Source organism: Lutra lutra, chromosome 10, assembly GCF_902655055.1.
Source record: "Lutra lutra chromosome 10, mLutLut1.2, whole genome shotgun sequence".
NCBI classification, from domain to species: Eukaryota; Metazoa; Chordata; class Mammalia; order Carnivora; family Mustelidae; genus Lutra; species Lutra lutra.
The window spans coordinates 112,371,375-112,384,237 of NC_062287.1; the positions used below are offsets into that span (position 1 = coordinate 112,371,375).

The 12,863-nt window shown below is 62.9% G+C and overlaps 1 protein-coding gene across 4 annotated transcripts in view; it reads left to right on the forward strand.

Annotated features, from left to right (window-relative positions):
• Positions 1–1,788: 1,788 nt before the first annotated feature.
• CARS1 (cysteinyl-tRNA synthetase 1) overlaps positions 1,789–12,863 on the forward strand; it is a 40,535-nt gene continuing 29,460 nt past the window's right edge. For 2 of the 4 annotated variants that reach the window (XM_047692766.1, XM_047692765.1), the window contains exons 1-4: positions 1,796–1,890; positions 7,797–8,045; positions 11,886–11,977; positions 12,606–12,694. In XM_047692766.1, the coding sequence (XP_047548722.1) occupies positions 1,866–1,890; positions 7,797–8,045; positions 11,886–11,977; positions 12,606–12,694 (455 nt within the window). In that variant the 5' untranslated portion in view covers positions 1,796–1,865. Of the gene's footprint in view, positions 1,891–7,796; positions 8,046–11,885; positions 11,978–12,605; positions 12,695–12,863 lie in introns of all 4 variants that reach the window. The other 2 variants (XM_047692768.1, XM_047692767.1) reach the window with 1 other exon arrangement.

The following is a 12,863-nucleotide window of genomic DNA, read 5'->3' on the forward strand; positions in this document are numbered from 1 at the left end:
TATAATGTATTATTTGCTTCAGGGGTGCAGGTCTGTGAACCGTCAGTCTTACACAATTCACAGCATTCACCATAGCACATACCCTCCCCAGTGTCCATCCCCCAGCCACACCATCCCTCCCTACCTCCCCTCCAGCAGCCCTCAGTTTGTTTCCTGAGATAAAGGGTCTTAAGGTTTGTCTTTCTCCCCAGTCCCATCTTGGTGTTTTTTTTTTAAGATATTGTTTATTTAGCTTAGAGAGCCCTTGTGTGTGAGCAGGGAGAGGGCTGCGGGGGAGGGGATGCAATCCCAGGCAGACTCCCTGTCAGTGCAGAGCCAGGTGCTTTCCAACTGAGCCACTGCGAGACTCCTGAAGTTAAAAATTAACCTTTACCTAATAAGATTTATATTTTAAGTCACACTTGCTTCCTTTCTGGTGGGCACACAACACACAACCTGGCTGTGACGCCCTTGCGGGGGGCTTCCTGCCCAGCGGAACACACAGACCCGGAGGCTGTAATTTGCTAGAGGGAGGGGCTCTGGACTGAGGATTGGAGGCTGGAGGAGCCTCTTCGGGTGCCTGGTGTTCCTCAGGGTGTCTGTGTCTGGAAATGACCGTGCTGTCCTCCCGTGGCCTCAGAATGTGAGCTCCACCCTGCCTCCTCACCCCGAACATCACCGGTCCCTGGGGTCACGCACAGATACGTCTGTTTTTCCTTCCCGCTCCCAGCCTCTTCAACTCCCTGTGAAAGTCAGTGCCACACCCGCTCAGCCATCTCAGAGGTGGGTCACCACCCACTCCCTCATCCCTGTGTCCCAGCCACATACCTGGGTTTGCCGCTTCCTGGGGCTCTCCCCGGACTCTGGGCTCACCCCACTAAGGGGGCCATTTATTCTCCTCTAGGCTGAAAGTCAGATCTTGCTTTCCTCTGGGTCTCCTCAGTCCATTCTGCCACCACCAGGCACTGGGATCGTTCTAAAGCACAAATCCAGCCCCGCGCCGTCCTGTTGGAACCCCTCTTGACTCTGCTTACAAGATGCTTCTAAAAGGTCGAGCCCTGGCTCCACCTCGGGCTGCATGACACCAGGCCTGCTCCAGCGTGGCCTGCACCCACATGAAGCTCTCAGGGGCTTGCTTTCTGCTGGGGCCGTCTGCTGGGATGCACGCATCCTGGAGTGCACTCCAGGCATCCCCAGTCCCATCCTCTAAGCTCACTTCCAACTAGGCCTTCTCCAGGCCAGCCCATTCCTGTCTCTGGGGCCCCCGTTTGACGGGCGGGCTGGGGCGCTGGTGGCCTGTCCCCATGCCCCTTTGTGCAGTGCTAACTTAAGCAGGCATGCATGAGCCGTGTTTGCTTTTTTTGTAAAGATTTTATGTATTTGACAGAGATCACAAGTAGGCAGAACGGCAGGCAGAGAGAGAGGAGGAAGCAGGCTCCCCGCGGAGCAGAGAGCCCGATGCGGGGCTCGATCCCAGGACCCTGGGATCATGACCCCGGCTGAAGGCAGAGGCTTAACCCGCTGAGCCACGCAGGCGCCCCATGAGCGGTGCTTTTAATGCCTGTCTAGCGAGGCAGAAGTGCAACATCCCCCCACACACCCACACCCACGCCCGCACCGAGGCCCGCGCCCGCGCTGGTCCTGCGTCTCTTAGGTCAGGACCTGGAATGGGTGCCCCAGGGACGCTCCAGGAGGCCGCGCGCGGGGCAGCGACAACTACAACTCCCAGCATTCCCCGAGGCGGCGGCGTCTAGAGTCCGAGGTGGTTGCCTGGCGACCAGGCGGGCCCCGGAAGTCGGGCTGGGCGCGGGGCGGGACTTCCGGGGCGGTGGTTGCATCAGATTCTGGGAAGCTGGCGCCGCGGCTGCTGTTTTGGGATTTCTAAGATGTCAGGTTCCTCTGGGGAGCAGGGTGAGTGCGCGCGGCGGGGCAGGCAGGACAGCCCCGGGCCCGGGGATTCGGCGTGTGCTCAGGGCGGGCGAAGGATGACCCCCGGCCCAGGGGTCGGCGGGTCTCGGCCGTGCGGGCAGTGACCGAGGTCCTGGGGGACCGGCGGGTCCCCGGGGTCAGCATGCAGTGACCCTGGGTCTGGGGGTGGCGGGTCCCCGGGGCGGGCAGGGGACCACCCCGGGCTTGTGGATCGGCGGGTCTCCGGGGCGGCCTGGCGGGCGTTGAGCTGCCCCGCGACCCCCGGCCTGGGCCTGCGCTGTCCGCGCTTCTCCGGGACCCCACTTGGCCCCGGGCTGTGCCGAGGCCACCCCCTCCCCATTTCCTGGGGCTCTGCCGGGGTCCCCTGGCGACCCGCCCCACCCGTTTCCCTTAGCTGGTGCCTGGGCGGGACGCGCCCCCTCCTGCCCCAGCTGTGCCCCGGGGACCCGCAGGGCCGGGCTGTCAGTCCGCGTTCCGCCTGACAGCAAGCGGGGGTGGGCGGAAGAAGCCGGGGTTTGCAGACACACACATGAAAGGCCTCGGGTTTTACAAGGCTTTCTTCTGGGGCTCCACAGACACTGGCCATTTCCTCCGCGTGGTCAGAGCGTTATTACCCCACTTTACTGCCTGCCGCCTGGGGGTTCAGGGAGCAGCTCTGCCCACCAGGGGCTCTGATGTCACCGCAGGCAGGCCGGGCGGCGCTGGGTCTTTTCCCACGGGCCAGCAAGCAGGGCGGGAGCTGCCGGCAACACCAGAGATGGTCACTGGGATCCCTAGGTATGGAGCAAACTTTCCACTGGAAACATTGCGCTGGAGTTTTTCTACTCTTGGCTGGTGACAATAACACGCGAGTGTGCCCGCCTGCCCGCTCTTGAGGTCTCTGTGTCCCTTTTGCTCCTGAGTGCTTTGGGCTTCCAAGTGGGGAGCTCTGACCACCTGGGTAACCCCGTGGTGTGGGAGGCACCCGCATGACGGGCTCACTGGACCTCACCCGACGGGTGTGCCAGGATTCCAGCACCGTCCCCACCTGCCCTAGAGCCTGGCAGCCCCCAGACCTCAGGGGAAGAGCCGCCCGTTCACAGCCCTGACTCCGGAGCCCGTGTGGCTGGCCTGGGCTCCCGGCTCAGCCCCTTTCTTGAAAGCACACAGGGGCCAGCAGCCCACCTCAGATGACATGGACCCTTAAGGGGCATCCCTCGGAAAGGATTTAGAGCAACAGCACCTGGCACAGGCTGGGCGCAGTGTCTGGGTTGAAACCTGGAGCTCGTTTCTCTGTTCTTTTTTGTGTTTTAATGAAAGTGTGGTTTTGCTTCCTTTGTGAACATAAATGACATGTTGGTATTTTCTTTTAATTGCTTTAGAAAGTCAGGTTTTCGGAGGCTTGGTAAGTATTGGCCTGTTTTGGAGATTGATCTACAGATTAGAATGAAGCCCCCAGGATGTCCAGACAGGTGATGGATTTTTCTGGTTCTCTAGGGGCCCAGGGCACAGCCCACCTGCTCTCCCTTCACTGCTGCCCCTACCCTCACCTGTCCCTAGGCTTCCTCCAGGGTGGAGAATCTGTGTTCATACCCTGAGGAAACAGGAAAGAAAATCAAATAGGAAAGGCTGTGTGTCTGGGTACTAGACTCGTAGTTAGCCTCGGTTTCCAGTTTTTGAAAGTTTTTTATTCCAGTGGTTGGATTCATCAAAAGTGATCATCTTCCCAGATTGGTTTTGTTTTTTAATTTGAAGATTTTATCTATTTATTTGACAGAGATCACAAGCAGGCAGAGAGGCAGGCAGGGAGAGAGGAGGAAGCAGGCTCCCCTGCTGAGAAGAGAGCCCAATGCGGGGCTTGATCCCAGGACCCTGGGATCATGCCCTGAGCCGAAGGCAGAGGCCTTAACCCACTGAGCCACCCAGGTGCCCCGGTTATTTTTTTTTTCTTTTTTTTTTTTTAAGATTTTATTTATCTATTTGAGAGAGAGTGAGCAGGAGAGAGAGAGTGCACGAGCCAGGGGACGGGTAAAAAAGCAGAGTCCCCGCTCAGCCAGGAGCCAGACGTGGGCTCGATCCCAGAACTTCAGGATCATGACCTGAGCCAAAGCAGACCGCTCAGCCCAACAGACCGAGCCACCCAGGCGCCTTCCCCAGGCCTTGCAAGGAGGCCCCGGTTTCGTCTTCCCGTTTCAGCTCTTCCTCCCGTGGACTCGGAACGTGTTTGGTTCCCTGTGACGACACCGGGTTTCCAGCTTCTCCTTGGTCCTCGGAGGGGCCACCGCATTCCAGGCTCGTTGGAAAGACAGGGCTCATCTCTGAGGGCGCCTGGGTGGACGGAGCTCCTCTCAGAGGCCTTGCCCTGCAGGCTGCCGGCAGTCTGGGGCACTCTGTCAAATTTGCTGCCTAACTCTTCACGCCGTGTGATCCGAAGGGCCTTTGTAATGTCGCATAGCTTGCATTTCTGCCAGCGGCGTCTCTTCCGGGCACTGGTCTAAGCACATCTGTTGTGGCCTTTCGTCCTGAGAGCAGCCCCTGTGGCCGGTACTGCTCTTATCTGCCTGTCCAGGCGACAGTCCTGACGTTCTGAGAAGTTGCCTGATTTGTCCGGGGTCACACAGCTCGGTGGAGGCCAAGCCAGGCTTCTGGCCCTGGCGGTTTGAGCTCCGCGGAGACGTCAGCCGCCGTCCTGCGCTGGCTTGGATGAGAATCGGACGGATTCCACCGGAGTCACAACGAGAGCCCCTGGGCCGGAGTGTGTGCCAGGGCGCGCGAGACCAAGCCCGCGTGCTTTGCTGTGTCTCCCGAGGGGAGATGGAGTGTGCATATGCAGAGACAACAAATATTTGCTCATCTGTGAACTCGTGTTTCCGTGTCTCCGAGTGTTTACCTTTATTTAAGAGTCGTAAGAGAGGGCGCCCTCGGGGTAGAGATGGAGCCGTCTCGGTGTCGCGGTGGCAGCCACCTGGGCAGCGGCCGTGATTCTGATGAAAGCTCCGAAAGGCACGGGAAGGTAGAAACGCCAGGTGAGAGCATTATGGCCTCCCGTCCGGGAGGAGAGCGTCCCCGCGCAGCTCACAAGGATGTACTCGGGTGCTTCTCATTTGCTCACTGAGGACTCATGGAGCACCTACTTTGCCAGGCCGTGCCGGGTGCCAGAGATCCGACCACAGGGCCGGCTGCGCCGGGCCAGGCCTGCAAGCAGCTGGCCAGGCCCCGAGTCTGGAGATGGAGGACAGGGGCCTGGGAGCCAGAGGAGTGTTTGTGGAAGGGAAGTGGTTTGTAGGGCCGGGTGCGCACAGCGACTGCAGGACGCAGCCCGGAGTGGTCCTTATGCCGGGGAGTGCGGGAGGGGTGCTGACCCTGGAGCCCAGGCTGCTCTTTGAAACACAGACAGCCCTAGCCTGGGGACTCCTGCGGAAGGCAGGCCTGCTGCTGCGAAGGGTCTGGCCTCGAGCAAGGGAGCTGCTGGCACACGGAGGTCTGCAGGCCGTGGGCCAGCACCGGGGCGCCCGGGGAGCTGCTGTGGGTACCCACTGCGGGCCCACCTCACCTCCCAGGTGCTGATTCTGAAGGGCTTCGGTGGGCCCGGCCTGAGCACTGGGCCTGGAGCAGAGGAGGAAGACAGAGGCAGGTTTAAAGGCTGGCAACAAGAGACAGAGGAGAGGGAGAGGGGAAGCTCGGAGTCTCATCCAGACTGCGGTTCGTTTCGCGTGGTTGTGGTTGCCACCGGTGCGGAGAGATGGCCTGGCTGTTCGGTCTGTGTGATCTCGGGAGGTGTTTTATGACAGCTTCAGCGGTTAACTTGGAGAAACCGGTAACAGATGGGTCTAAGCTGGCCATGCACAGAATGGCGTTCCTGGGGTCAGAGGGGCTGCTCCCTTGCTGTGTGTGCGCGGGTGGCCCAGGCAAGCCGACATCCCCCACCCCGACCCCGACGCAGGTCAGGCGTCTGCCAGGCGCACAGCGAGGGCCTCCACCACCGCCCCTGGGGATCCTGCTCACCCACCGGCCCATCTAGTCTTGCTTCGGGGCTCACCAGACCACGATCTGGCCGAAACCCATAACCACGTGAGAGCCGACCTGCTTCCTATCAGTGTCCTCAAGACACGCTCGAGTGCAGTTAGTGCGGCGACTGTCTGCTCCACGTAGCCTGGGAGCCTGTCCTCTGGCCGCCCTCCCAGGGCACTGTGCATGCAGCCCCGAGAGGGCCCGTTCCTCGGGATGGCTAGGCTGCGGCCGACGCTGCGTTTTCAGTGTGTGTGTAGTCTCTGGGTGAACTCGCTCAGGGCCATTCTGATAATGACAGCGGCACAAGTGTGGTTGTCAGTAGCAGACTGACTGGGGGCTGGCTGTGCACCAGGCGGTATTTTAAAGGTTTGCAAGGGTAATTTTTCTGAGACGCAGCAGCTTTTACGAGGCGTGTGTTGTTCTGAGCCTGTTTTATGGAGGCAGGGAGGAGCTCCAGCCCCAGCGCCGAGCCCCCCAGCACTGAGCTCCCCAGCGCCGAGCCCTGCAGCACCGAGTCCCCCAGCACTGCCGTGGCACGTGCCTCACCCAGCCACCGCCCTGCAGCACAGGTGTTCCCTGAGTCCCTCACCGCTGCTCCCAAGCCAGCGTGGTAGGTAGGACATTTGACCTGTTGTTCTCATTTTAAAAATGGTGCACGCTCATCGGAGGACACGTGGGAAAAAAAGAGGGAACTACCAGTCAGCCCTAATCCCGCTCCTCGGGGATGGCCATTCGACGTACAGTGTGGCCCTGGGGGTCTGCTCTGGTCAGTGGAACTCGTTCCAAGTGAGAGGAGTGTGTCCCTGTCTGCTTGTTCTGGGGGTGAGGGGCAGGCTGGACCAGGGTGGTGCTGTCCTCGCTCCGCCGCCCTCCCTCCCGGGGCTGGCGGCACGGGCAGGAGCCAGAGACAGGGAGTGCGGAGCGTGGGGAGGACGACGGGCTGCAGGAGACTGGCCCCCAGCCCCGGCTCTGCCCGCACCTCTGCCCGGTCCTCTCATCGGGCTCACTGGACACCGTTTTCTTCATCACGAGAGCAGGCCGCAGAGCTGTCAGAGGCGCGTTGCCCGGTGAAGTACAAGTTCCCTGGGAGGAAGATGCTGAGCGGAAAGCGCTCCGGAAGCCGGATGCTTACGTAGGGTTAGGCTTTCCCGGAGCTCTCGGCCAGGCATGGCCTCCCTTCTCCCCAGATCTCGCCTCCAGCCCGATGCCCCGCTGGAGCTGCGAGGTGGGCTTACAAGGGCAGGCCCCTCTAGGAGAGAGGGAGGCACAGACCCACTGGAACGTTCCTCCTGGTCTCAGGCAGAATCTGAGCCACGGGGATGTGGGGCCTGTGGCATGGGGGCCGCTCCCCAGGAGCCCTCGGGCTGGGTCCTCAGAGCCACCTGCTGGGGTGGGAGGCGTGGGGGGACGCCTCAGGGTCTGTCTGCTTCCTCTGACAATCCCAACGGTGGACGTGGAAGGTGGCTTGTTCTGAAAGGTCTAGAGTGAATGAGAGTGGTGTCCCCTGTAGGCGTGCCCCCCTGAGCAGCAGGGCTCTGGCTGGGCAGGGCCTTTGGGGTTCAAAGCAGCTTTGGACTCAGCCGATGGGAAACCTGGTTGTCCTTCAGTTGAGGTGGGATGCACGTAAGGTCACGTTCACTGTCGCAGTCCTACGGAGAGTGCACCGTGTGGTGGCCCTTATGCCTCCCGTGCCGTGCAGCCACCACCGCAGTCCCATTCCCCAGCTGTCCCATCCCCACGGCTCGAAACCCCACTCAGCACTCCCCAGGACTCCTCCCCAGCCCCCGCGGCTATGGTTCTGCTTCCGAGGTTCCATACCCGGGGAAGCCCTGCGTGTGTCTGCGCTCGGCCCGAGGCCCCCAGGCCCTGACTCACGCTGTGTGCCTCTGTCTTTCCAGCTCCTCCCTACAGGTCCATCCTGAGCATTAGTGACGAGGCAGCCAGGGTGCGGGCCCTGAACGAGCACCTCAGCACGCGTAGCTATGTCCGGGGGTACTCCCTGTCCCAGGCAGACGTGGACCTGTTCAGGCAGCTCTCGGCACCCCCCGCTGACCCGCGTCTCTTCCACGTGGCCCGCTGGTTCAGGCACATAGAAGCCGTCCTGGGTGGCCCCTGCGGCAGAGGCGAGCCCTGTGGGCGCCAAGCAAGTGAGTAGCAGAGGGAGTTCCACAGCTGGTAGTGTGCCTCCCATCAGCGGCCACCTCCAAGGTCAAGGCCCCAGAGGTGTGCGGTGCTGGCTGGGGGCGGTGGCAGTCCGGTGGAGCCCGCGGGGCTGCTCCTGTCTCCACATGCATGCAGGTGCCCCAGTAGGCTGACCAGCGCACCCCGAGTGCGAGTTAGGACGGACTCTGCCAAGGTGTCAGCCCTTGTGGATCCGAACTGCCCGTGGCCGCTGTAGCAGAGCCCAGGGAGAGCCACAGCAGGAGCCACAGCGAGAGCATGCCGCCCCTGGCGGGGAGGGGGTCTGGCGGGGGCCTGGGCACAGGCTGCAGCCTGGCATTCTCCACTAACTGCTGGCCTGGCTGCGGTTTGACCGGCTGCTTCTCCTTCGTTCTCTCCATGCTCCGCAGGGTGTGTTCCCGCTGCGTGTCAGACAGTTAAGGCCTAAAGCAATATTAGCAGACGTTGAAGTCCCTGAAAATCCAAACAAGGTCATTTCTCGGCTTTGAGCTCGAGCTCCGGTCTGGGGTGCTGGCCTGTCTGCAGCGCCATGACACCGATTATTTTAGGAGTCCTTCTGGAAGGTCTGAGGCCCCGTATGGTTTCTCTCCTGCGATGAACCCCCGGTGCTGTGTCCCGTAGTCGCCTGATGCCCTCGAGCAGCTCTGCTTGGGCACTCAGGTGGCTTTGTGGGAGGCGTGGGCCGTATGCTGTCTCTGCCGGTCCTTGCCGAGCAGGGCATCCTGCTGGGGGCTTTCCCAGGCTCCTTCCATATTGCCCAGCACCTGCACCGCTGTCCTGGCCTGGGTCCTCTGCCATAACAGGCTAAGGCGGGGACATGTTTCTCCCACATGGGGTGTGGTTTGGTTTTCTGGATAATCCTTCCCCAGCACAGGGTGGGAGCTCTCTGTGTACATTGTCTTCTCCGCGGGCATCTAGCACAGTGACCCCAGTGATATCCATGGTGTCGGGTGCCACGTCCCCATGGGTCCCAGCTCCCGAGACACAGCCTGCAGGGACGGAGGTTGGGGCATCTGGGGCTCCCAGTCTTGGCAACGGCCTGGCTCGTGGTCCGTCCAGGACCTTGTCGGGAGAACGAGCAGATGCCCTTCAGCCCTGCAGAGGAAGGGCACTCGAGATGGAGTGCCACACTGCGTGTCGACGAGTCTCAGCTGGCTTGGAGGCGGGGAGAGACACACCCAGGGTGGCCCCCATAGCGTTTCCTGACTCTGTCTGCCTCCAAGTCCCCTCGTGTGCCCGGGCCAACCAGGCTGGTCCCAGGACCATCTCTCGCATCCCTGGGAGGACAGGAGCTGAGCACCTGCCACCCCCCTTTGCGGCCAGAATTGAGCACTGCTCTGTCTCAGGGCTCTGATGTCCTGTCCTGGGCACGAGCACCTCCTCTCCCAGTCCCCCACTTGCTGGCACCCTGTCCCCACTCCCTCCAAGCCCATCCCACCAGGGCCTGTGACAGCTTGTCCCTGCTCCTGTGGCTGGCGCCTGGTCTGTCCCTCCGTGTCCCTCCCCGGGGCTGTGGGCCTCAAAGCCCGAGGCGCCCGCAGGTGCAGAAAGTGGGGTGTGGGCGGCCCTTCGACCTCTTCCCCATCCCCTCAGCCTCCCCCATGCCCCACCAGGGCCTGGCCCGCTGTGTCTCCGTCTGGAATGCTGCCGCCTCCCGCGGGGGCTCTCCCATCCGCCCCGGCTCCCGGCCCCCCACCCCCGGCGGGAAGCTCAGAGCCCGTGGCTGGAGGAGCCTTGTGGTGCAGCTCCGCCCTCTGCCCCGTGGCCCCCACCCTGTGTCCCAGGGGAGCGTTTCTCCTCCCTGGGTGGTGAGATGGGCACAGTGCCCCTCAGTGGCGTATGCAGTTCTGTCGAGTCGGGTTTGTGTCCACCGTGTGCCCAGGACAGGGCCTGGAGGGGGCTGGGTGTGTGTTAGATAAACGGGTGTGTGGTCTGTGGTCGGTGGTTGGAGCAGAAACCGAAACAGAATCTGTGCGCGGGTGACGGCTGCCACGGCGGAGGTGCAGGGGGGGCGCGGAGAGACTAGTGGGAGCCTGGCCGGGGTGGAGTGTCACAAGAGGGCCGCTGTCCTGAGTGAGCCGGGCTCGGGCTCGTAGCAGGGACAGCACAAAGACTGCTCGAGGACAGTTTCCTCACTGAGTCCGGCGTCCTTGTGTGCCCCATGCCCTCCAGCCCAGTCGTGGCCCTGCGGGGTGTGGCCCGGCTGCCTGGGCTGTGCCCCTGGCTGCGTTCTGCCACGTTCCCACGGCGTCTCGGGCCGGCCTTCCCACCTGGCGGGCAGGGCGCTGCTGGTCCCCAAGCTCCTGTCCTCCGGCTGGTGGCCCCGCTAGCCCAGGGGGCAACGCTGGCTCCATTTAGGGGCACGGGGTCTGAGAGGGAGAGGAGGCAGAGCACTGGGTGATCATCCCCGAGTGCCAGCCACGGCCCTTCCTCCCAGGGCATCTGCGGGGGTAAAGGGGGTGTGCAAGACGCCACCCGAGCTCAGGAGTGCGCACCGCTGACTGCCGACAGTCCCGCCCAGCCCTGCCGCCCTAGTTTGCCGGCGGTCACCGCAGGACCCAGCTCCTGTCGGGCGCGGGGCCTCTCTCCTCGTCTGCCTGCTCGCCGCCCCTGTGCACGTGCTCACCCGCGCACACGCACTTGCTCTCGTGCACACGCTTGCGCTCACACCCACGTGCACGCACTCACACCCTCGCGGCCGCGGTCTTCCTCTGGCGGGCTCTGCTGCGGGTCACTGAAGTCAGCGTCTGCGTGGCTGGTGCGACTCCTGGGGCACGTGGCCAAGCCCGGGACGGCCTTCCCTGTGACTACCAGCAGAAGCAGCGAGCGGGGCTCTGTGGGGTCCCGGCGGCTGGCCAGTGGGCACGAGAGAGAACCTTCGCAGGGGTCCAAGGCAGGGGCGGGGAGTGGGGAGGAGGAGGGTGGCTCAGTGCGCTGCTGACCCCTCCCTGCTTGGGGAGGCGGGACAGGTACTGTGGCAGCCTCCGTGTGCCCATGCTACGCAGTGTGAACAAGGGCTGGGGGGCAGCTGGGCTCCAGACACAGGACGCGCCCCCTTGGGTTCTCGGGGCGCGGGCCACATCCACGCCACCCTCTGTCCAGATGGAAGTGTGGGCCTAGGACACCGAGAGCAGCAGGGGTAGCCTCGAGGCAGTGCCAGCGAGGGGTCGGGGTCTCTCCTGGAAGACCTCGAGGGCAGAGCCACCCCACAGTTTCCAAGTTGGCCGAGCACCCGTGTGGGGCTGGAAGCCACAAGCGTCTCGTCCCAGCGGAGTCGGAGTGACGGCATGCTGTGGGGCACGGGGACCAGACCTGTGTGGGGGCTGGCCGCTCGCTTACCTCCATCTGATGGAGCTCGGCTGGGTTGGAGCCTGTTCCTACTGAGTTTCTGGGGCTGTGAGCTAGTCGTGGCCCGGCCGGCCCTGTGCTGCTCCGGACAGTGGCCCGTGTCCCTGTCGGGCACCCCCACTTGTGTGCTGCACTTGTTTCTGGCACTGCAGGGCCCGTACCCTCTCGTGGCCCACGAGCTGTGTCTGCCATGGTGTCCATTGGCGGAGGGAGGGCCTGGGTTTGGGGAACTGGGGAGGAAGTGACCCCTTCTCACAGGTGCCCCCGGGCCATGCTGCGGTTGCTGCTGCACAGACTGTGAGTGAAGCAAACTAGAGACACCGGTGCGTCTGGCACGGGCGATGCTGACGGACACCCGGCGAGCCCCGTGTCACGATGTGCTGAGGACAGACCCAGTGTCTGTCGTAAGGACCCAGTGCCCGGGTGCAGATTGACTGGTGTTCTCTCTGCCTTGGCAGGTAGAGGCCGGCGGGGGCAGCCTCAGTGGTGTCCTCCAGCTGGGTCCCCTCCGTGCAAGCTTCGCCTGTACAACAGCCTCACCCGGAGGAAGGTAAGGGGGCGCGGCGGGGTGCAGGGGAGGCTGTGGACGAGTTCCGTGGCCAGCGGTCCAGACAGGAGTGGAGATGGCTCAACACTCACTCCCCTTTCCACATGGGGGCCTTGGTGGGGCAGAGCCAGCTCCCACAGCGGGCGCACCCGGGGACAGCACGCCTTGACGGGACAGCCTGTCTGTGGGGCTTGCGAGCCTGGAGCGCCCCAGCCACACATCACTCAGAGCCAGGCCACGTGGTGGTGGCAGTTGTCACCGTGCGCGCTGAACACAGCGGGCGCGGTGGGGGAGGGGGCCTGGTTGGCGTGGTTGGGAGGAGACCAGGTTTTGAGAAGGCAGCAGGACTGGATCCCAGTTGAGTGGGGTTTGCTTGGTGTGTTCCGCTCAGCGTGGCCGTGGCTGCGGCGTGGTGATTGAGGTTTCATCCGTGAGCACGGTGGCTGATGGGGACGCAGGGGTCTTGGCGATTCTAGCCGACTTCACCGAGCATCTGTGACTTTGCCAGTGGAACGGGATTGTTCTTGTTGAGTTTCGGTAGACCAGCCATGCCCTCCGTCGCCGGCTGGGGTGAACCCGCACGGCGTCTCTTCCGCGGCTGACGGTCGTCGTTCCTCCGTTTTTAACGCAGGATGTGTTCGTGCCTCAGCACGGGAAGAGGGTGACGTGGTACTGCTGTGGGCCGACCGTCTACGACGCGTCTCACATGGGCCACGCCAGGTAGGGGCCGCTGCCGGGCACCCAGCACGGGCCGGGGGTTCCCGGGGGTCTGGAGGCAGGGGTCCCACAGAGCATCTCGGCCCTTCTGAGATCTGTTCTTGAGATAAACATCTCCATTCTCTAAGTAATCCATGTAGACGACGGAAAAGTTGGAGAGTGCGCACGGGCC